At 39.3% G+C, this 23,954-nt stretch overlaps 1 gene segment (V, D, J or C); it reads left to right on the top strand.

The window, feature by feature from the left end:
- Window positions 1-5,069: 5,069 nt before the first annotated feature.
- Window positions 5,070-22,380, top strand: LOC124243903 (T-cell receptor gamma chain C region C10.5-like). The segment is given in 6 exon segments: window positions 5,070-5,112; window positions 5,226-5,532; window positions 10,866-10,915; window positions 14,917-15,246; window positions 19,540-19,587; window positions 22,238-22,380. Coding segments are annotated over 6 exon segments (921 nt in total).
- The last annotated feature ends 1,574 nt before the right edge of the window (window positions 22,381-23,954 follow it).

Below are 23,954 nucleotides of genomic sequence, written 5' to 3'. Positions count from 1 at the left end.
GCTCCCTGCTGCCCTCTGAAGGGAGGAGCTCATCTGGAAAGGACTGTGGGAGCAAGCAGCAGCAGACCAGAGCCCCTGTGTAATTGTTTTCTGGTTTGTTTGGCAGTACCACAGGACTGCTGTGATCCCAAGGAGTGGCTCCAACTTGAATAGGCACAGCTGATGGGGAGCCTGGTGGGCTCAGACTACACAGCTCCTACCCCCTCCCCCAAGTGGCAGCAGGGGGAAACTGTGACCAAATACTATCTCTATGCAGAGATACAAATCCATACCATCAAGCAGTATGTAAAAATATTTTAAACCTCCAGACCAGGAGGAAAAGGATAAGTACCCAGAAATCATTCCTGAAGACCCTAGAATTTATAATCTCATTGACAGAGAATTCAAAGTAGCTATCATAAAAAAACTCATGAGTTAAAAGAAAATACAGATACACAATTCAATGAGATCAGGAACAAATTTTATGACCAGAGTGAACTCTTCATGAAAGAGATTGAAAGTATGAAGAAGAACCCATCACAAGTGTTGGAGATGAAAAACATCAATGGGCGAGATAAAGAAAAATCTGAACTCTTTGAACAATAGGACTGATATTATGGAGGCAATCTTGAGGACAGAAATATAGAAATGCTTTAGATGGAGGTGGAGAGAGAAGTAAGGCTAAAAAGCAATGAAGAAATTCTCCAAAAATATCTGACTCAACTAGGACAAGCAACATAAGGATTATAGGTATTTCCTAGGGAGAATAGGACAATGGAGCAGAAAGCTTATTAAAAGGAATAATAGCTGAGAACTTCCCAAACCTGTGCAAGGCACTGGAAATACACGTGACAGAAGCCAAGAGATCTCCAAACTGTATCAATATAAAAAGACCTTCTCAAAGGTATATAGTAGTAAACTTGGCAAGAGTCAATGACAAGGAAAAAATATTAAGAGCAGCAAGGAAGAAGAAAATAACTTACAAAGAAACTCCTATCAGGCTTTCAGCAGATTTCTCAGTAGAAACCTTGCAGGATAAGAGAGAGTGGAATGATATACATATACAAAATTCTGAAAGAAAAAAACTTTCAGTGAAAAATACTCTATCCAGCAAAAATAACCTTCAGATGTGATGGAGAAATAAAAGCTTTCCCAGATAAACAAAAGCTAAGACCACAATACCCTCCTACAAGATGTCCTCAGAAGGTCCTCATATCAGAAAAAAAAAAAAGAAAGGAGTTACAAAACCATGAGCAAGGAGATAAATAGATAGACAAAATCAGAAAATTGCAACCCTCCTTCAGAACAGTTTAGCAAACACTTAATTATAATGTTAAAGATAAAGGGAAGGACAACACCAAAAATAAATAGAATATTGTCATTTTGACCAGAAACTCACAACAAAAGATGGAACAAGATGTGACAATAACAACTTAGAAGAGTAAGAGGAATGGAGTGGAATTGGGTTAGTTTAAAGGATTAAGAGGCGATCAGAAAATGGACTATCTCTTCTACAAGGTTTTTTATACAAACCTCATGGTAATCACTAAACAAACTATCAGAACAGAGACACAAATCACAAATAAGGAGAAAACTAAGAAAACAAGCATAGAAAACTACCTGACCAAATTGGTAGTTCAAAATACACAGGAAGAGAAACAAAGTAAATGCAAGAGAACCAGAAAACAAGAATTAAAATGGAGCATTAAGCCCTCATATATCAATAATCACTCTAAATATAAATGGATTGAATTCTTGAATCAAAAGACACAGAGTGGCAGGATGAATTCAAAAACAAGACCCAACAATATGCTGCCTCCAGGAAACACATCTCAGCTCCAAAGACATGCACAGGCTCAGAGTGAAGGGATGAAAGGCAATACTCCAAGCTAATGGTGAACAAAAGAAAGCAGGTATTGCCATACTTACATCAGACAAAGTAGCCGTCAAGATGGAAAAAAGAAACTGGGCAGTATATAATGATAAAGGGGACACTCTCCCCTAGAAGAGATAACACTCATAAATATTTATGCACCCAACACAGGAGCACCAAAGTACATAAAACTATTAAGAACCAGAAGATGAGGGGCCGGTCCTGTGGCCGAGTGGTTAAGTTCACATGCTCTGCTTTGGTGGCTCAAGGTTTTGCTGCTTTGGATCTTGGGTGGGGACATGGCACCACTCATCAGGCTGTGCTGAGGTGGTGTGCCACATGTCACAACTAGAAGGATCCACAACTAAAATATATACAACTATGTACTGGGGGGATTTGGGTAGAAAAAGCAGGAAAAAAGAACAATAAAATGAGATATTAACAACACAGTAATAGTAGGGGACCTCAACACCCCACTTACACCAATGGGTAGATCATCCAGACTGAAAGTCAACAAGGAAATTTTGGATTTAAAGGAAAAACTAGACCAAATGAACTTGATAGATACGTAGAGAACACTCCATCCAAAAAGAGCAGACTATACATTCTTCTCAAATGCACATGGAACATTCTCAAGGATAGGTAAATCTCAATAAATTTAAGAAGATAGAAATAATATCAAGCATCTTTTCTGACAATAATGCTATGAAACTAGAAATCAACTAAATGATAAAAGCTGAGAAAAGGACAAAAATGTGGAGACTAAACAACATGCTATGAATGATGAATGGACCATTGAAGAAGATAAAGGAGAACCCAAAAAATATCTAGAGATAAATGAAAATGAAAACACACCATACCAACTCATATGGGATGCAGCAAAAGAGATCCTAAGAGGGAAATTCATAGCAATACAGGCCCAGTTTAACAAGCAAGAAAAATCTCAAACAAGCAATCTCAATCTACACGTAACAGAATCAGAAAAAGAATAATAAACAAAGCCCAAAGTCAGTAGGAGGGAAATAATAAAAATTAGAGCACAAAGAAATGAAATTGAAACAAAAAGGACAGTAGAAAGGATCAATGAAACAAAGAGCTGGTTCTTTGAGAAGATAAACAAAATCGACAAACCTTAGCCAGAATCACTAAGAAAAAATGAAAGAAGGCTCAAATAAACAAAATTAGAAGTGAAAGAGGAGAAAGCATAATGGATATCACAGAAACACAAAAGACTGTTTGAGAATTCCATGCCTTTTTATATATTATGTCTTTAACATGCTTGAATGGGTGTTGATCTTTTGATGCTCACATTGTCCTCTCTGCGGCCAGTGAGAGACTCTGCAAGTTGGCTTCTGTGTCCTGTGACATGACCTTAGTCATCTCTCATGGCTTCTTTGCTTTCAGAAGAGATGAGATGTAATGGACCTTGTCCATCTCCTTCCCAGTCCTGCATTCAGCCATTTCTCAACTGAGTCTTTTAGTGAGAAATGGTATTTGATACCACAGTACAGATGCTGGGAGAGCTCATTACTGCTGGATGATTATTGCTCTCTAGTTTTCTCAGCGTATAGCTAAAAAAGTAAGCAATTTTTAGAAAAAATTTCTAACAGTATCAACATAAATTTTAAAAATATAGATATAAACAAAATTATAATTGCTACAAACAAAACTAGATCCAGAGGATGTAATTTAAGATATTTTTCTTTATCTTCTCTTTCTCTTTCTTTCTTTCTCTCTCTCCCCCACCCCCACCATTATGTACCATGAATATATTCTGGTGTCGATAGTGCCCTCTTTTCATTTCTGTAGCTTTACAGTCATTTTTACATTCTGTGGAGTACTTTTCTTTTACTACTTTTTAAATAATTTTCTTTCCACTCTAGTGTGATGGCATTTTCTCCTTTCTTAGCTTTAAACCACAATTCTGTCCAGCAGGCATGTGCTGGGACTCTGTGGCACTGAGCTGCTTCCTGCATAGTGACCTGGAATGTTCTCTTGCAGAGCTGCTGCTGCGACACCTCATGTCCCAGCACGTGTGGTCCCCAAGGCAGAAGGAAGAGCAGCCCGAGTCCCCTCCCTTCCTCCTTTCCCAGCTGTCTGTCAGGACGGCAGAAATGAACCACCTGAGAGAGAGGCCAGAACAATGATGGAGGGGGCATTTTTCTACATTCTACTATGAATAGTGTAACCATGCATCCAAAGACATTATAAAAGTAGGGGGTGAAAATATGTGTACTCACCACTTCAATAGTCCCATGATTTCACTATCCTTGTTTAATCAACTCTCTACCCATCTAAGAATGCAAGTTAATTGCAGATACGGCGACACTTCCTGAGGGAAGGGGTACTAATTAAACAAAGGATGACTAAGGAAATCTGAACTGGAGATAAACAACAAGCAATTTTTTAGCTTACGTGTGTCCCAAATATGACCTACCACCCTTTTTTTTTCTTCACTAAATCTGGTAACGCTATGTGAGGTGGCCTTTTTACTTGAGGATGAACAGAAATAACCTAACAAATTGACTTGACAGAAACACACAAACGCACACACACAGAGACATATACCCACACACATGCATTTGACTTTCAGGAGAGTCAAATGTAGAACAACAAAACGGACCCTAATTTCTTTTACTAAAGCGGATTCAGTGCTTGTCAGCTTTGCTGTGGGTTCCTCACAGTTTACTGACAGATGTGAAAGGAAGGTGGTTCAGGGCCAGAATACAGAAGCTGCATCACAGGACAAGCCCATGGCAGCAGTGTGAACACTGAACCCTGAGCTGCAGGGAAGTCCCCTGACTCAGGACCGCTCCCTGCACCAGGGAACATGGAGCTGCATCCATGGCTCTCCTGCCCCCTCCATTGGCTCAGGCTGTCCCTCCCTCTGCTCTGGGCTCTCAGGGCTCCTGGTTCCTCCTCTTCTGCAGAGGGCCTGCTCTCAGCCTGCCCCAGGAGGCTTTCAGGAAATGGGCTGAGCAGAGAGGCAGGGCTCCTCCCCAGGCATTCCCCAGCCCCACCCACTCTGGGTCATCAGCTGGGTGGTCTTCTAGGAGAGCCCCTCACTCCCTGCTGCCTGTGACAGCTGTGCAGAGCCCGGCTCTGACTCCATCCTTGTGTCCTGGGGTTCCTGTCTTTGGAGCAGGACTGGAGTGTGAGAGGGTGTCTGCCGGCCCTGTCGTCTGTCCCTTTCCTTCTAAGGCCCGAGGAGGAAGGCATGCTGCAGGCTCTCACCCTCCTTCTAGCTTTCCTGGCTCCTGGTAAGTGTGCTGCCTGGCTCTTCCTGGGATTTTTCTTTATTTTTGGCAACGGGAGGCCAAACTAAGGGATTGCATTAGCTCTTCCTCATTACTTTTTCTTGTTCACATTGCAGCCACTCAAGTATCTTCCAACTTGGAAGGGACACAGATGTCAGTCACCAAACAGGCTGGGTCCTCTGTTGTAATCACCTGTGATTTTAAACAAAGCATCACCTATGTCCACTGGTACCGATACGTGGAGGGGATGGCCCCACAACGACTTTTGTACTACCATTACCACAGCGCCAAATTTGTGATGGAACCAGGAATCAGCTCACAGATATATCGTACCTATGAAGGTGCAAGGAAGAACCGTAAAATTGAAATCCGAAATCTGGAAGAAAGGGATTCTGGTGTGTATTACTGTGCTGTCTGGGAGAAGCACAATGATTCAGACCTCCCTTATTCTGCACTGAAAATTTTGCTTGTGGCTGCCAGCAGCTTTCTTGTCACACAGGATAGACCAGCACCTGCCTCCCTTCCTGCCCTGAGTTCACTGTGCTGTGAAAAAAGAGAGACCCTGTGCTCAAACCACATCCTTATATCCCACTCTCCTCCCTAATGAGCCACAGCACATTCATAAAGGTAGCTCTCTCCTCTCCAGGCCTTAGGCAAGCAATCTGGCAGACAGCATGTTCTTTCAGCTCCCCTAGGAGCTGGTGGAGTCCACTCAATCTGCTTCCTGGGACAGACAAGTTCATCTAGAGTCGAGGTGTTCATGGAGTTATTCATGAGAGCAATACAGGAAAGTTAATGGTACCGAATCATTTATCCAATCATTCCCCAGAGAAAATGGCTGGGAAAGGAGCTCCTGCCTTACTCAGGAGAATGAGAAATGATGGAATGAAGACTTTGGACTTCATGAAGACCTCAAGCTGGTATCCGATTTATCTCTTGGCAAACTGATTTTTCCCTCACCATAACCAACCATGGCACTCTTGAGACAGTGAAAGTGTAGGAATAAAGTGATTGTTGTAGAGATGCCAACTGTTGCATCGTGCTCACACCTTGTTTTGAAGTGGAGTCACAGCCAGAACTGTTCTGTCTTAAACAAGTAAAGCCAAAGCTCCCTTCACCCCTCCCCCAACATTGACATGGCCAAGTCCTAAACTAGAATAGTCTTGTGAGATTATTTTTTCTCATTAAGAAAATTAAGGGACATTTTGGATGAGCAATCCGACAATTAATAGTAGATATTTGAATTGAAAAGTCATATAGGAAAGTGTTGTGCCTGCCATATCAGGCCAGGTTCAAGGATATAAAATTAACACTGAAGCAGAGAAATGCTGGATTCACACGTGTATGGTCTTTTGTGTATTGAATCCTCCTTCTTTGTGCCAGAACTCTTCACTTGACTCTAGTTTAGAGTTTAAGCTCCTGGAACAGTGTTTCTCAAACTGTGGTCCATGGATCACCTGCATCAGAAGCAGCTGGTAGGTTTGCATAAAAGTCAAGTCCTGGGTAACACTGAACACAATAAATTAGAATTTTAGAATGAAGGCTGAAATGGTGTATTTTTCAATGTTCCTTATTCAGATTGATTTTTAAGAACTCCTCTTCTATCAGTAACAGATAGGGTGCCCTGTCTCTCTCTGAAGTGGGCCGGTTCCCAGCCTGACACTAGACAGCATTCTAGAAAGGTGCATGTGCACCTCCTCAAAACACACAGACCCCTCCTCTCTTCTTTTCCTCATTTTCTTCTTTTGCAGGAAAAGATTCAGCCTGAGCTAACATATGTTGCCACACTTCCTCTATTTTTTTATGCGCCCCAAAATCACAGTACATGACTGTATATGCTAGTCGTAATTTGTTCTAGCTCTTCTATGTGAACTGAGCCACAGCGTGGGGAACTGAGAAACAGGTGGTGTGGTTCTCCAATGGGGAGTGAACAGAGCTGCCAAGGCATAAACGCCTCCTCTCTTATGGCACCCTGGATGCTGCTGCTCTAACAGGGCATCACATTTCTCCATGGCAATTCCACCAGAACCACAAGTGGAAACTCCAGTTTCTTCTCACTGCTGTGACCTCAGGCAAGAAGAATTGTCCACTGCATGAACCAGCTTTAACTTGCTCTACTGTACAAGGGGCCATGTATTTAATATTTTGCAGCTTTCAGAGAGCTTAATCCTTGCATTGAAGCATAAAGGGATTCTCATTTATATTTTTCTAGTAGTGTTAAGCTTTGTTCTACACATTTATTTCTTTGATTTGCTTTGAATTGAATTTTTGTGTGTGAGGGTAAGGTAGGAATCTGAATGTGGAGATCCAATTTCTCCCCCAAATTATTGACTAATCTGTCATTACCCCCACTGTTTTTCATTGGCACCCCAGTGATAAGTGTTTCCAGAGGCTCACACAGCCCTTCCTGCTCCCTCTCTCTTCCTTTCACTGTATGTGTCCACTACACGTGACAGTGCCTCTGAGGAAACAGCTGGAGGTGGAGGCACTGTGTGTGCACAACTTCACCTTTACGAATGGGACCAAATTTCTATTTTGTCTATTCTTGTACCAGGAGCACACTATTCTACGTAGTAAGCTTTACTGTCATTCTTCCTTTTTGGTAAGCAAGTTTTCTTGCTTTATTTTTTTTTCAAAATTTTCTTTGTTTTATTTTATGCATGAATAACTCCAATATATGCTCATTTATTTATTTATAAAGTATTAAGTTACATTAACCATTGTAGAAATGCACTATCTACTTTACAAAACACACAAAAATAAATAATTTAAACATAGGTGATAAAAACATATATAAATGGTAGTTCTAACACTTTCTTCCCACACATCAATGTATTGTCTTATGCCCCCCACCTTGTAAATCACAGCACCACCATAACCAAGGGCAATAACACATTTCATTCTAAAATCTTCCTATTTCCTGACTTAACACACATCCCTAAGGCAAATCATACTCAATGTCTTCTTCTTGTCTTCTTGTCTGTAAATGTTCCATTTGTTCAGAAGCGCAGTCTATCCAGCCAGCCAGTCCCCACCTGCCAGGAATCTGTGATGATTTCCCTGTTGTAAATAAGGTCAGATATGCAACCCCTGCAAATCACCTTATGCAAACGCTGTCTCCTTGTTCCCTGACTGACCTGCTGGCCTTATAAGGCAGTCCCTGCCCTCCTAGCTAATCCTGCCTGTTTCTGCATTGCTGCTTCTAAGCCTCCATAGAGCTCCTCTTGCCCACAATCCCTGGGACGGGGGTTCCACTGTTTGTGAGGCGCTGTTCTCGCCTGTCCATGGATTGTATTCCCTTGAGTGGAGACATCAGTCTCATTACTAAATTGTATTATTTTTGTAATTGGACAGTGAAAAGGGTCTATGGCTGGAGGTTTAGGTTAGACTTCATTAAAATCTATGGCTAGTTATTGTCATCAGTTATTGAGACTCTAATCTGAGCAGTAATTGAACAAAAATAGCTGTAATTAGAATTGAGAGAAACATTGTATTCAATGGTGACAACACAAAATAAAATTTATTTTCATAAAACAATAGATGTTTGTGGATTTTCTCCCCCAAAGTAATGTTTTCTTAATGGTGAAAATCCAGAAAATACAGAAAAATAGAAAGAGAACAATTAACCCAATTTTTCACCATCCAAATGCTCACCGTCTATATTGAGACTCTTTCCACCTGTTGTTTTTGCTATGCAAATGTCTCCAAAATTGTCACTTTCTTTTCCACTTAACACTTTACTACGGCTGGGCAAGAGATCTACAGAGGATACAAATTACAGCCCTGGAATATTCTATTAACAAAGTATTCGATCGCTTTATATTTGGCCAACACTTCACCAACTAAGCACAACCCAAAAGCCCGCCTACATGTACAGACACTTGAGCCTTGAATCTTGGTTACAGCTGAGCAGGTCGGACTTTCAGTTTTTACTGAAGAGGAGCTCAGGAACTGGGTCTGGTACTCGGTGCTGAAGGACCCACACTTCACTCCCCAGGCCCAAACCCCTTTCCAACTGCTCTCTCTTCTTGGCCATCAGGGTTAATTTGCATAACTAATTAGGATAATTAGCATAACTAATAATAACTGAAAAAGAAAGTTCCTTAAAGTTGGAAGTCAAGGCTGCCTCTATTTCTCAAAGCTTCATTTAAGATGCATTTTTCAGCTGACCCTTCACAATGTCCTATCTTGCCGTTTCTGAGGATACAGCACTAGAACAGGAGGACCTGATCCTGCCCTCTGGCCGTCCAGCCCCCTTGTGTGATGTAGTCCTGCTTGTTTATTTTTTCTTCTTTTCCCTTGCCTGGGGAGACATGGTAATCAAAAAGATACTGCTAAGACTGATGCCAAAGAGTGTACTGCCTATGTTTTCTTCTAGGAGTTTTGTGTTTTCAGGTCTTATGTTTAAATCTTTAATCCATTTTGAGTTGATTTTTCCATATGGTGTAAGATAATGACCTACTTTCATTCCTCTGCATGTGGTTGTTCAGTTTCCCTAACAATTTACTGAAGAGAATTTCCTTTCTCCATTGTATGTTCCTGGCTTGTTTGTTGAGGATTAGCTGTCCATCGATATGTGGTTTTATTTCTGTGCTTTCAATTCTATTCTGTTGATCTGTGTGTCTGTTTTTCTGCCAGTACCATACTGTTTTGATTATTATAGTTTTGTAGCATATTTTGAATTCAGGAGTGTGATACCTCCAGCCTTGTTCTTTTTTCTCGAGATTGTTTTCCCTATATTGGGGTCTTTTCTTGCTCCATATAAGTTTTAGGATTCTTTGCTCTATTTCTCTTAAAAATGTCCTTGGGATTCTGATTGGGATTGCCTTGAATATCTAGATTGCTTTAGGTAGTATGGACATTTTAAGCATGTTAATTCTTCCAATACATGAGCACAGAATATCTTTCCATTTATTTGTGCCTTCTTGAATTTCTTTCAACATTGTCTTTTAGTTTTCAGTGTACAGGTCTTTCACCTCCTTGGTTAAATTTATTCCTACGTATTCTCATCTTTTTGTTGCATTTGTAAATGGAATTGTATTCTTGATTTTTCTGTCTGCTAGTTTGTTTTCATGTATAGAAACGAAATTGATTTTTATATGTTGATTTTGTACCCTACAACTTTACTAGTTTCATTCATTATTTCTAACAGTTTTCTGGTGGATTCTTTAGGCTTTTCTATACATAAAATGATGCCATCCAGAAATAGTGACTTTAATAAAAATAAAGAAATTTCTTCATGTTTCTCAAGTATATTCTTATTGACATATTTCCATTTTGGTTACTGAACGCTTTCTTCCTTTCAGAAATACATCCCCAAATTGCTAACAAAGCAGACCTGGTGTTTTTTAGAACAAAAGGGCCTTTCCTTTGATATAATCTCTGAGCAGTTTCAACACAATAGCACCTGGAAATTTAAAAAAACATCTTAATTCTCTGAATGCTTCTCCTAGTAATTTGTAAAAGTAGTTGTATGATCAGCTGGGCCTGATCTCTTGTTTTTCTGCTCTTATTCTTTCCATTTTCTATCAATTATTTTCGATGATTAGTCTCTTGGTGGAAAACAGACATTTTGGTCAATTCATCTGAGGAACACTTATGAAATATGTGATGCCACAAAACTTATATTCAAAGACTTCCAAAGGAACCCAGAAGATCACATTGCCAGTACACGGTTTTTTAACTGTCAGTTACATCATGAAACTTAGGAGGAGGCTGAGTTTTTGTAGAAGCTGTAAGCAGTGTGATAGCTCAAGCTGGATCAAGAAATTTGGAAAAGGGACTAAGCTCGTAGTAACTCCCTCTGGTAAGTAACTTTTTTTCTATTTTTCCCCTAGTAATGAACAACTGATAGATGCTTTTTGGAAAAAACACGCTAGAATCACCCTTATCTGACTGCCTCATACTTGACCTCAGCATATGAACAGCAAGTTTGCAGCTACTGGTCACTGTAAAGGAAAACATAACTACTCCGTAAACAGTTTGTTCGTGTCCCTGCTTGTAAACAGATTGAAATTCTACTTTTAGAATACACACGCATAAAAAAAAAAAGATAGACAAGCTAGCAATTCAGATTTTTTTGGACCATATCTGCAAGCCATTGTTATAAGTTATTGACTCAAGACACTTTTCTTGTAGACCAATTTTTAAGTGAGAGACACTTTTATTAATTACCTTGTCTCTATATTTTCAGATATAACATAGTGCTCCTTTCTCACAATAACCGGTAAAACCTCTTATTAGTTTTCATCCCATCGATAACAGCAGTGCAAAACATTAATTCTTAATTTAAATGACTATAAAACATCAAGAAATCTCACTTCATGTTATTCTAGGTTCTTAGAGGTGGGCAGAGATCAGTCAAAGTTTATACTATCACAACTCTTGATTAATTGCCCAAAGATGGCCATTTTAAGGGAATTTGCAAACTCAATAAGCCGTTTCATCTCCAAAGTCAGTGAAATGGTCTATATGGTTTTACATCTTCATGTGCTCACTCATTCTGTCAGCAAACACTCACTGAAGACAATTTCGGTGCTGGTTCCTGAGGATAAATGAGGGAAGAAGATAAAGCTAGAAAAAGTCTCAATATTCCACAAACTTTTAGTCTAGTGAGTAAATACTCTAACTCCAACCAGGTCCTTGGGCGTTGTTCGCTGCCTGATGTAGCAAGGAGAACATTAGCAGGGAGTTAACTAGTTAGAACAATTGTGAGCCCCTAAAAGGTTGAGATGTTACGTCCATGCGGTACTTCTCTATTGAAATGTTTGTAATGAAGTTTAGATATTTAATTTATTTGATATTTTATTCCCAAGCAATATTTACCAAATCCATGTTCAACTTCTTTATTTTCTTTCACCAGTGTTAGCTCCAAAACTAGCATTAACTGAGCTCATTTCAGGAGGAGATCTTATCCAAGCAGTATTTTTGATCACAGCAGAGCATTAGAAAGGTATCTTTTAATGTGAGAGGTTGCACAAGGACTGAAACATAAGGTTACCAATGGATTATTTGGGGAAAGAGGGCCTCACCATGTCTTCTAGCACTTTCAGTCTGTTTGAATTCTGCGTGTTTTGTGTTTATATCACACAACCAGGATTTGCAAACATTGTTCTCCCAACTCTTATGTCACATTTGAGTTAGCCCTTACTAAACTTTTAACTACTGGGGCAGAAAAAGAAATAAGCTATAATGCACAAACTATTTGTCATTTATTTTAACTATTTCCAAAATCTATTTGAGAAGACTTGAAATCAAATCCACAAGCACAGACATAGCTTATTTTATTGCACTCTGCTTTATTGCACTTCACAGATATTGCATTTTATAAAAATCGAAGGTGTGTTGCAACTCTGAGGCGAGCTAGTGTATCAGCACCATTTTTTCCAAGAGCATTTGCCCACTTCATTTCTCTTTTGTCACATTTTGTAAATTCTCACAATATTTCAAGTCTTTTCATTATTAGTATATTTGTTATGGTGATCTGTGATCAGTGATCTCTGATGTTACAATTGTAATTGTTTTGGGGCACCATGAACCAGGCCCATATAAGACAGCAAAGTGAATTGATAAATGTGTGTGTTCCGACTGCTCCACTGACTTCCCCCATCTCTCTCCCTCTACTTGGGCCTCCCTGTTCCCTGAGATCCAACAATATTGAAATAGGTCAATTAATCACCCTACAATGGCCTCTAAAGGTTCAAGTGAAAGAAAGAGCTGCATGTCACTCATTTTAAATTAAAGGCTAGAAATGAACAAGCCTAGTGAGGAAGGCACACTGAAAACTGAGATAAGCCAAAAGATAGGCCTCTTGTGCCATTTAGCCAAGTTGTGACTGTAAAGGAAAAGTTCTTGAAGGAAATGAAAAGTGCTACTCCAGTGAACACAGACATGAGAAGAAAGCAAAACAGTCTTATTGCTGATATGGAGAAAACTTTAGCAGTCTAGATAGATCAAAACAGCCACAATATTCTCTTAAATCATAGCTGAATCCAGATCAAGCTCCTAACTCTCTTCAGTTCTATCAATGATGAGAGAAGTGAGGAAACTACAGAGGAAAAGTTTGACACTAAGAATGGTCGATTCATGAGGTTTAAGGAAGCTGTCTCCATAACAGAAGTGCAAGATGAAGCAGAAAGTGCTTATGAAGAAAGTGCAGCACATTATCCAGAAGGTCTAACTGAGATAATTCCTGAAGGTGGCTACACTAAATGACAGACTTTCAACATAGATGAAACAGCTTTATGTTGGAAGAAGATGCCATCTAGGACTTTCATAGCTAGAGAAGAGAACTCAACACCGGGCTTCAAGTTTCAAAGGACAGGTTGACTCTCTTGTTAGGAGTTAATGCAGCTGATGAATTTATGTTCACCTACCACTCTGAAAATCCTAGGGCCCTTAAGAATGATGCTAAATCTATTCTGCTTGTGTTTCATAAATGAAACAATAAAACTTGGGTGACAACACATCTGTTTACAACATGGATTAATGAATATTTTAAGCCCACCCTTGAGATCTACTGCTCAGAAGAGAAGATTCCTTTCAAAGCATTACTGCTCATTGACAGTGTACCTGGTCACCCAAGAGTTCTGACGGAGGTGCACAACGAGATTCACCTCGTTTCCATGCCTGCTAACATAAACTCCATTCTTCAGTCCATAGATCTAGGAGTGATTTTGAATTCCAAATATTATTATTTAAGAAATACGCTTCGTAAGGCTATAACTGCCGTAGATGGTGATTCCTCTGATGGATCTGCGCAAAGTAAATTGAAAACCTTCTAGAAAGGATTCACCATTCTAGATGTTATTAAGAACATTCATGACTCATTGAAAGTGGTCAAATATCAACTTTAACAGAAGTTTGGAAGAGGTTGTTTCCAACCGTCATGGATGACTTTGAGGAATTCAAGACTTCAGTGGAGGAAGTGCTTGCAGACATGGCGGAAATAGCAAGAGAAGTAGAATTAGAAGTAGGGCCTGAATTGCTGCAATCTATGACAAAATTTAATGATTGAGGAGTTTCTTTTTACGGATGAACAAGGAACTGGTTTCTTGAGATGGAATCTCTTCTTAGGGAAGACACTGTGGAGACGGTGAAATGACAATGAGGATTTAGAACATTACATAAACTTAGTTGATAAAGCAGTAGCAGGGTTTGAGAGGATTGACTCTAATTTTGAAAGAAGAACTACTGTGGGTAAAATGATATCAAACAGCATCACGTGCTACAGAGAAATTGTTCATAAAAGGAAGAGTCAACCAGAACATGACAAAGTGTTCTTTGTTCAAAAGAGCGTAAGTAACAAAATTCACAGGATGGGAAAAGGGAAGTACTTTAGAAAGGACCAGACATTCTATGTGTAGAGACATCATCAAAGTTACCTGGTATCCTCCCCCACACCTGCCACCTACCCATCCACCTTGAAAACATGCTCCACTATGATGGAACAAAAAAGAATGTAAAAAACACGTGTTCATTGATGTTAAAAGTCTTGAAATGTTAACATTGACATTAAAAGTCAAAAAACATCTTAGCATGTGGAGAAAGAACAAAGGCCAAGTTGAAATCCAGGCTCTGCCACAAACCAGCCATGACTCTGGGCAAGTTGCATAACCTCTGGAACCTCTCTTCCCATTGAAAATAACAATAAATACCTCACAATCTATGGTTGATGAAAGGCCATGGTAAGCACTAATTAAACGTTAGCTTTTCTTCCTTTTACTATGCACTAGGTTGTTCCAAACCATACAATATTTGCACTTCTCTGACGATTCTTTTTAATTGTTTTTCTGTTTTCCCCCACAGATAAAGGCCTTCCTGCAGACATTTCCCCCAAGCCCATTATGTTTCTTCCTTCAATTGCTGAAATCAACCTCCATAAGACTGGGACATATCTTTGTCTTCTTGAGAAATTCTTCCCTGATGTTATCAATGTATATTGGAAAGAAAAGGATGGCCATACAATTCTGGAATCCCAGCAAGGAAATACCATGAAGACTAATGACACATACATGAAATTCAGCTGGCTGACAGTGACTGAAAAGTCAATGGATAAAGAACACAAATGCATTGTCCAACACGAGAAAAATAAAGGCGGGGTTGACCAAGAGATTGCTTTTCCTTCAGTGATCAAAGGTATGTATATGTAAATACCACCTCCCACAACACTTTTTTTCAAAGGAAAAATCCCAGCTTTTCTGTCAAGTATTAATGAAAAATGAAGAAATATAAATATTTCTTAAATCTTGTTCCATTTATTGGTAGCATAAATGTCCCTCTATTTTCCCATAGTGTTAAAATAGTTAAGGCTTTAGAACATAAAAAAGAGAAAGAAAATTTTCCTTAACTTTTCTTAACTTCAATTTAATAAACCAAAATATTAAGATCTCAGTGATATTTTTTAGGGTAGTTGTATGGATTAAATGAAGCAACATTTGTGAAAGCACCTAAGAACCCAGAACACAAGAAATTCTAAAACAAGATTCCCCTTTTGATGATCTTATTTGATCAGGAAATAAGTATAATTATATGTCTTTCAGGAATGTTCCAGTTATCAGCAGAGTCACTCTCACTTTCATCTTGCTATACTCAGAGTACAAACCCAAAACATAGCTATTAGGTGAAAAAATTGTGTTCATTTGATGGAGCCAAATGGCAGCTCAACAGAAAATCAAGTAATTTGGCGACTGGAGATTTATTACAGTCTTAGGGTTTCCAGATTTGTATTTTATATACCATCATAAGGTAAAGTTTCATAATTAGAGATTGGGTGAGGCTAATGTGGACAGACATTCTTCCATTCTGCATAATGAATGTATTTCTTGCCATTTGTAAATGTAGCTCAACAAATATTTATTGCAGAACTGGCCTGTACCAGGCCTGGAAGTGATGTGTGGGTTAGCACACTGGATGCAATATTGTCCCAAGGATGATGCACTATTGTAAGAGAATACATTCTTTTCCTAATCACTCAGGGTCAGTCTGATTCAGTCATGATGTCCCAAACGAATCCCTTTGATGCAGATGCTGTACATATTTAAAGAGTGTGGGCAGAGAGCTGAATGGGCCTTGTTCCCAGCAGTGGTCTCATAACTCTCTAGACTCCGGACTTAAAGTCTGAGTATGAACACAACAGACCAAAGGCCCCAGAGCACCTATAAATAAGAGGGAATCAGTTCATACTTTTCCCTGTAGTTAGCAAGCCCTTTGGAAGCCATGGGGAACAAGCACAGAACAAAATGTGCAAAGACCTCTGCTGTGCACCCGTCGGAATTTCTGAAGTCGGTCTTCATCTCTCAGATCTGTAGTTTCATCAGTGATCAAATTATGTTTGAATGCTTGCCTTGGCTTTCTCCTTGGGCCATAATGAAGAGCAAATGAAATAATGTCAAAGGAAATACTTGCTTTTGAAAACCTAACATGGATGTATTAATTTACGTATTTATAGCATTTTTAAATATCTTTTCCCCAAACTCACTAACGTAAGATTTAAAAATCAGCCCTAATTTACTGTTTCTATAGCTAAAGAACAGAACGGAAGCAGATATGCAAAGCACAAGTTTAATATGACCACTGAGCTGAAAAGTCCTGTTAGGTTGTGATTTTTCTGGTGATCAGGAAAAAATAAGAAATACAGTAAGTTCCGTGGAGATGATTATCATAGAGAAGTTCCAGTTCATAATGTATTTTACTTGGCGCCTAATTTCTGAAATAAATGTCTCCCATGGGCTTCTCAGGGCAACAAAGCTAATGAGGACATTTCTGTTAATGCCATTCTACAGTACGTTTCTAATCCTGCTTCTTGGAAAATTTTGTTTTTGATAAAACCTAAGAATATTACTTGAAGTCACAAAACAATGAAGGGATTTTGAAGAAGATAAAACTAGTCTGATCCAAGATTTTGACCAAGCTTGGTTGAAAGAGAGAACTTAGGATACATACACAGATTTTATTACGAAAAACCGTTACTTTATTGTTTTTACCTCAATGAATGCATGATAATAAAAGAGTTTTATTTATCTTTTGATGAGTAAGTCACCATTAAGGAAAAGGAAGAGAGTTTTAAGACACATTAATTTCAATCCTTGAAGATATTATAACACATAACCCTGATTATGCTAGCATTTTCCTTCTTGGAATTTATTCTAAATCTTATACTTCAAACCCGTTTTTCTAGCCTCCATAGAAAAGAGCTCATTGTGTGCATAAAATTTCATGCCAGAACCGTATCTATATGGACAAGAACACATCAAGTAGAAAAAGGATAAATCAAAACAATTGTTTTAACTCTATTTTCCTCCATCCAACAGTAAATTATCTTTAAAAAAAAAGTTATCTTTGCATGATTTCCTTCTATTTTCTGGTTTTTTTTTTTTGCATTGTACATAAGTCTCACCTCATGTTTTACATAATATGACTTGGTCTATCCTTCTACCTTAGGAAAGACGCACTGGAATGCTGAGCTCCTGTAATAAAAAGGTCATTCACTAAGAGTAATTAAGATATCTAGAAGAGAAAATGTTTTTAGTGTCCATAATGGTGGAATTATGTTGCTTATCTATATAATATGTTCTATTTCTATGAATTATTATTTACTTTTTATTTTTGGAGGGAAAACTTCTCCCTGAGCTAACATCTATTGCCAACCTTCCTCTTTTCTTTTTCCCGCCCTAAAGCCCGAGTAAATGGTTGTATATTCAAGTTGTAAACCATTCTAGTTCTTCTATGTTAGCCACCACCACAGCACGGCTACTGACAGACAGGTGATGTGGTTCCTTGACCAGGAGGCCAACGTGGGCCCCCAAAGCGGGGAGCACTGAACTTCAGCCACTAGGCCATCAGGGCTGGTTCTCTGTGAATTATTTTTATGAAGTAATTTCCACATACTGTATCTCAATTAATTCCACAAAAGATCCTTTGAATGCTGGCTCTGCCATCACTGGTATGACTCTCAGCAAGTTAGTGATATTCCCAAACTTATTCACTCCTTTGTAACAAAGAGTCCTCCAAAATATAATTCACTTCAGTGTGACTGGATCATTAAACAAGATAACGCACGTGAAGCATTTAACATAGTACCTGGCACAGTAATAATCACTCAATAGCTATTAGCTTTTATTCATATTGTTCTATTCATATTGTCACATCAACGAACATCACACGTTCAGAAAATCATGTACATGAGTTGGGAATATGGGGATATGCATGATTTGGAAAGGTATGGATGCTTTCCTTTTCTTCGCTGACACATTGTCCAAAACCAGATTTTTTTCCAACATCAGATTTTCTGATGAATTCTAAGATTTCATGAATTGATTTTAGTAGCAACTCTTCATGTCAGCAGTGTGTGCTGAAGACTGCAGAGTAGCCACATTTTCTGTGCATTTTTCCATTCTACAAGTGTTTCTCCAACACCTCCTTTGTGGCAGTCACTGTGCTAGGAGCTGTGAATACATAAGGAAAACAAGATAGTCTTGGATATTACCCTCCAGTTGTGATAAAGAAGAAAAAATTGCCTTTGTCATGAAGGTCAACATCTTCCTGTGCAGAAACACGGTACATAAATTAGATCTACTGAATTATATAGAATCAGATGAACTATTCCTGGAATCGTAGGACTCATACTTTTAAGGATAGTCTCTCTGTCAGTGGATTGTGTGTGTGTGTGTGTGTGTATGTGCATTTACAAATACTCATATAAACAGATACGCACACTGTCGAATAATGGGCATGAATAATTGACTGACACTTGCTCCCCTTTCTTCTAGTTCTCGTCTCAATTGTCACTACTATTGATTCTTCCAAGCCTTCTCTGAAAGAGAGAAGAAGTAAGTTATTTTCTATACTTGCCTCGATGTCATGCTATGGGATTTTTTCCCCTCCTGATCAACTTAACATTAGAACTTCTCAGGCTTAAAGTAGAAAAGACCAATTACTCCTGGAATTGTGGGGCTCATAATTTTCAGACTTTTAGTGACTGTCTCTCTTGTCTGTCAGCAGATTATATACGTATATACACACATATACCTATATGTACACAGACACTGTCAAATAATGGGTATGGACAGTTGACTAATATTTTATCTCATTTCTTCTAGTTGTCACTGCTTCTAATTCTACAATAGCTTCTCCAGCAGAGGAAAGCAGTAAGTTTGTGTATATGCCTGCCTTTATGTCACGCTAGCAATTTTTTCCCTTCTGATAAAATTACCTTTTGAACTCCCTGGTTCATAGTAGATTAGTCCAATTATTCCTGGAATCGTTTGGCTCATATTTTTAATGACATCTCTCCTGTCTCTCTGTTGACAGGTTTTATATACATATATGTGTGTATATGCCATATATGCATATATGCGATATACGTGTATATATCAATTTTCCAATAATAGGCATGAACAATTGACTAATACTTTCTCACATTTCTTCTAGAGGTCATGGCTATTAATTCGACAGAAGCTTGTCTGAAAGATGAGAGCAGTAAGTTTTTGTATACATCTCCCTTTATGTCACGTTATAGCAATTTTTTCTTCCTGATCAACTTAACTTTTCAACATCCATTACTTATGGTAGAAACACTAGAATGACTGTATGTTGAAGAGTAGAATGAGTGATAGCTTAAAACAATCCATCATTTCCTTAAGAAACTAAAAAGTGCTTTCAGGATGAAATGACTGTAAATTAGAGTGTGCAGTTATAGGCTCTCTGAATTATTTCAACAATGGGCTTCATGCATTTGTGCATCTTTTGTTTCTGATGACTCAGGAATACATGATATCAAGGTGCTTCCAGATTTTTTTATATGTGTGTGTGAGGAAGATTGGCCCTGAGCTAATATCTGTTGCCAACCTTCCTCTTATTGCTTGAAGAAGCCCATTGCTGAGCTAGCATTTGTGCCAATCTTCCTCTATTTTATGTGGGATGTGGCCACAGCATGGCTTGAGGAGGAGTGCTAGGTCCGCGCCCAGGATCCGAAGCTGTGAACTCCTGGCCACACCAGCAGAGCACACAAGCTTAACCAGCACCCCACCGGGCCAGCCCCTAGATTTTTTTTTAAGTATTTGCTCCTTGCTAGTAGTTAATAACATGAACTGACTTGAACTGATAGCTTCCTATAGAGAAGGCATTGTGCTGGGTTCTGCATGCATTTTCTTGTTTAAATCTCAAAATACTCCTATGAGACGATACAGTAAGTTTTCTCCATTTATAAATGAGGACAATGAGCTAAAATTAATAAAGGTTCCTGCACCACGGCACACAGTTGGATTTGGGGTTTCAACCCAGCCATCTGAATCAAGAGTTCATACACTTACTCGGTTCTCTCTACTTTCTCTAAGCTATTCTAGGTCCAGAGCAAGAAACCCCAAAACGAGGCCCTGAGACATGATGGTGGGAGGTGGGTGAGAGCATGAGCTTCACAATATCCCAGACTGGATTTGATTCCAGTTCTTTTAATGATTAGTTGCATCAATATAGGAAAGTTACTTACATTTTGTAAGGCACACTTTCCTCATCTGCCAACCAGGAATAATTACCCCTAACTCAGTTGTTGCAGACATAAAGCCACCTAGATGGAATGTCTAGCATAGGGCATCTCATTTAGCTGGCACAGAATCAGTACTAGTTTCCAGCTGTTTATTGCTACATATGTACAAGTATATTGACTGGAAGCATTGGCTCTAGCCCTACTGATCTTCCCTCCATTTGCAATATCGAGGGGGCTCTGGACCTCAGCTAACACCCTACCTGGCCAAAGGTAAGGAGTTGTGAGCACATGACCTCTAAGATCCCTTTCCACAGAGACTGCAAACGATTCTGAAATTTTACTCTATGAAGATAAAACATGTAAAAGGAAAATTTCCACAGGAAGAGACTCAGCCTTGTGGTTCATTGAATACCCAGTCTGGCTCACCATCATTGTCATTAATTATTTCTTGACCATATATATTTTTTGCAAAACTTCAAAGGGTATTAAGTGCAATTATTCTATAACATCATACCCAGAATGAGGGACATTTAGGAAGGACAGGTGAGTGAGCCAAGGAATCCTAAAGTTTCCGAGATTTGGGATTAACCACTCTCTTCCATTTTATATAATGCCTTTTTTACTCAAATCTCTCACACACCCCTCTGTGAGCATGATCCAATTTCCGTGCATTGCACTCTTCACAGGAATCTCATTGAATACATAACGTCTATTAGCTCAGATTCTTCTAAATCAGAATTCAACTTCATATTTATGCTTAACCTTTTGATGTCTGGCATATTTATTGCACTGGAGATACAGAATCAGAGTACTTAAGAGTACGTTCTTTAAAGTGATATTGCTTGGATTGAAATTTGGTTTCTGATACTTACTAAATGCATGACATCAGACAAATTACCTCTCTCTGTCTTTAGATTATTTGAAAAATGGGAGTGACAATAATGATTTCATAGATTATTTTAAACTTAATATTATAGCTTTGCATGCAAAGCTCTCTGAACAGGTGTTTGGGATTTGCTTAGTGGTTAATGAAGATTGGTTATTATTATCACTTAGAGACATGATGGTGGTGAAGAAATGCTGAAAGCTATTCATCACAAATACTTTATTCCCATTGGACATATTCATTAAAAACGCAACCTTGGGGCTGGCCCCGTGGCCGAGTGGTTAAGTTCGCGCACTCCGCTGCAGGTGGCCCAGTGTTTCGTTGGTTCGAATCCTGGGCGCGGACATGGCACTGCTCATCGGACCACGCTGAGGCGGCGTCCCACATGCCACAGCTAGAAGAACCCACAACGAAGAATACACAACTATGTACCAGGGGGGCTTTGGGGAGAAAAAAGGAAAAAATAAAATCTTAAAAAAAAAACAAAAAAAACCACGCAACCTTACTTTTCATATTTTGGAATGTTCTAAGTGAATTTAGCAGAGGCTGTTGATTGACATGATCTGTAAACTGGATTCTGAGTCGTCTTGTTTTTGTCTGTGGAGATGGTGGGGGTAGATGTTTACTTTTGGGTTTTGGTGGTGTGGAGTGTCACTACAAGGTAGGTCATCAGAAATAGATAACTGTGACCACGCTCCCATTAATATGTCCTATACTTTCAAAAGAACAGTCAAAATTAATCAAATGACTTTTCTTAGATGCCCTGCAGCTGCAGCTCAGCAACACTTTGGCCTGTTACGCCTACCTCCTCCTCCTCATCATGAGCGTGGGCTACTCTGCCAGCATCGCCTTCTGCCTGTTTAGGAGAACAGCAGTCTGTGGCAACGGAAAGAGTTCATAATGGATGGTGGCACAGAGAAGACAACTTTTCTCCATTGTTTATTCTCCTTAAAAGTGCATCCTGAAGATCTAGCTGGGTTTTCTCTCTGAGTTTGTGTTATTTCAATTCACATGTGTATTTTTCTATTATGTCGATATCACAAAATGGTTTTCTAAGCCACTGGGCAAACAGAAAATCTTACTCTGTAATAACAGTGAGTTCTGCCATTACTCAGGGCCAGAGCCAAGGGATAGTCCTTTAGCAACACTCTTTCCATGATCTCCATCAGCTGCTCCAGGCAACCCGAATACCCATGCCTTCTGAGTACAGACAGCATGCAGCTCTAGTCACGTCGCTAGGGCCATTTAACCAGGACTGACTTGAAGCCTTCCATTTCACACACCATGAAGCCATCATCTTTGCTGCTTAAATTCTGTATTTTGCTTTTCATAATAGGCACAATAAAAAACCAAAAGTCTACATTTCTTTATTTGTGTTTTGATGAAATCTAACTGAAAGTCCAAGGTAAGAAGCAGTGTGACACCTGAGCTATGAACTCCAGTGTTGGCTGTGATGATGGTCAATACCAAAGTTCTAATTCTTTCCCTGAGATGGTGGTCCTGGTGCTTTCTTTGGGGCACTGGCTCCAAAAGGAGCCACAGTCAAATAAAGTCACCCAGGTTATCCTCTTTCAAAGGTCACCAGATTCACAATCATTTGGTTTGGGACATGCTGAAGGTGTCAGTATAACATCTAGCACAACTTGCACTGTGTTTGCTCAACTCTACACTAGTGTTTCACAAGCACTGTCTTACCTGATCCTCACACTAACCCCGTGAGACCTGCACTTGCATCGAGGCATCACAGTGGAGGGGTGAAGCTCCTGGACTCCGAGCCCCGAGTGCCTGGGTTTGAATCCTGGGTCTAGTATTAGCATCTGTGTGACCTCAGGCAAGCTATTTGAAGTCTTTGTGCCATAACCTCCTCATCTGTAGAATGGAGTTACAGTGCCCTGTCTCCTGGAGTTGTGTAGATTAGATGAGTTAATAATGCCTGGTACTTGCAAGCCCTCAACAGCATTAGCATCCCCTCTTAGCAGTTCTACTTTTGAATAGTATATATTACACAACACAAAAACACAGAGAGTCGCATATAATCTTATTTCCCAACAGAGTGGTTAGCTGTGGGCAGAATAGGAACTCTGATTTTCAGCTATGCACCAAGCAACCCTGTTAACCCTCTAATAGCCACCAGAGGTAGGTACAATTATAGCCCACAGTGCATAGCTTTGGAGAGATGAAGTTCTCGCTCAAGGTGACTATTTTGTAAGTAACAGTCATTTAGAGGCAGGTCTCTCTGAACTCAGAGCCAGAATTTTGTTACCCAATATCATGTGGCCTTTCCTTCACCCACTGTCAACCAGAGGAAACAAAACAAATAAAACATGCACTGCTTCTCTACTAGAGCCATCCTCCAAGGAGTCAGTGAGAATTTTCTTAAGGACTTGTGGGCGCATCTGTGTTTTCTCCTCATGTATATACTCTGTTATTACCATAGTTGCTCCCTTTGTTATCAACACTATGGAAATCCTACTT

This window comes from Equus quagga, chromosome 8 (assembly GCF_021613505.1).
Source record: "Equus quagga isolate Etosha38 chromosome 8, UCLA_HA_Equagga_1.0, whole genome shotgun sequence".
Taxonomy (NCBI): Eukaryota; Metazoa; Chordata; class Mammalia; order Perissodactyla; family Equidae; genus Equus; species Equus quagga.
This window is presented reverse-complemented; position numbering and strand designations above follow the sequence as displayed.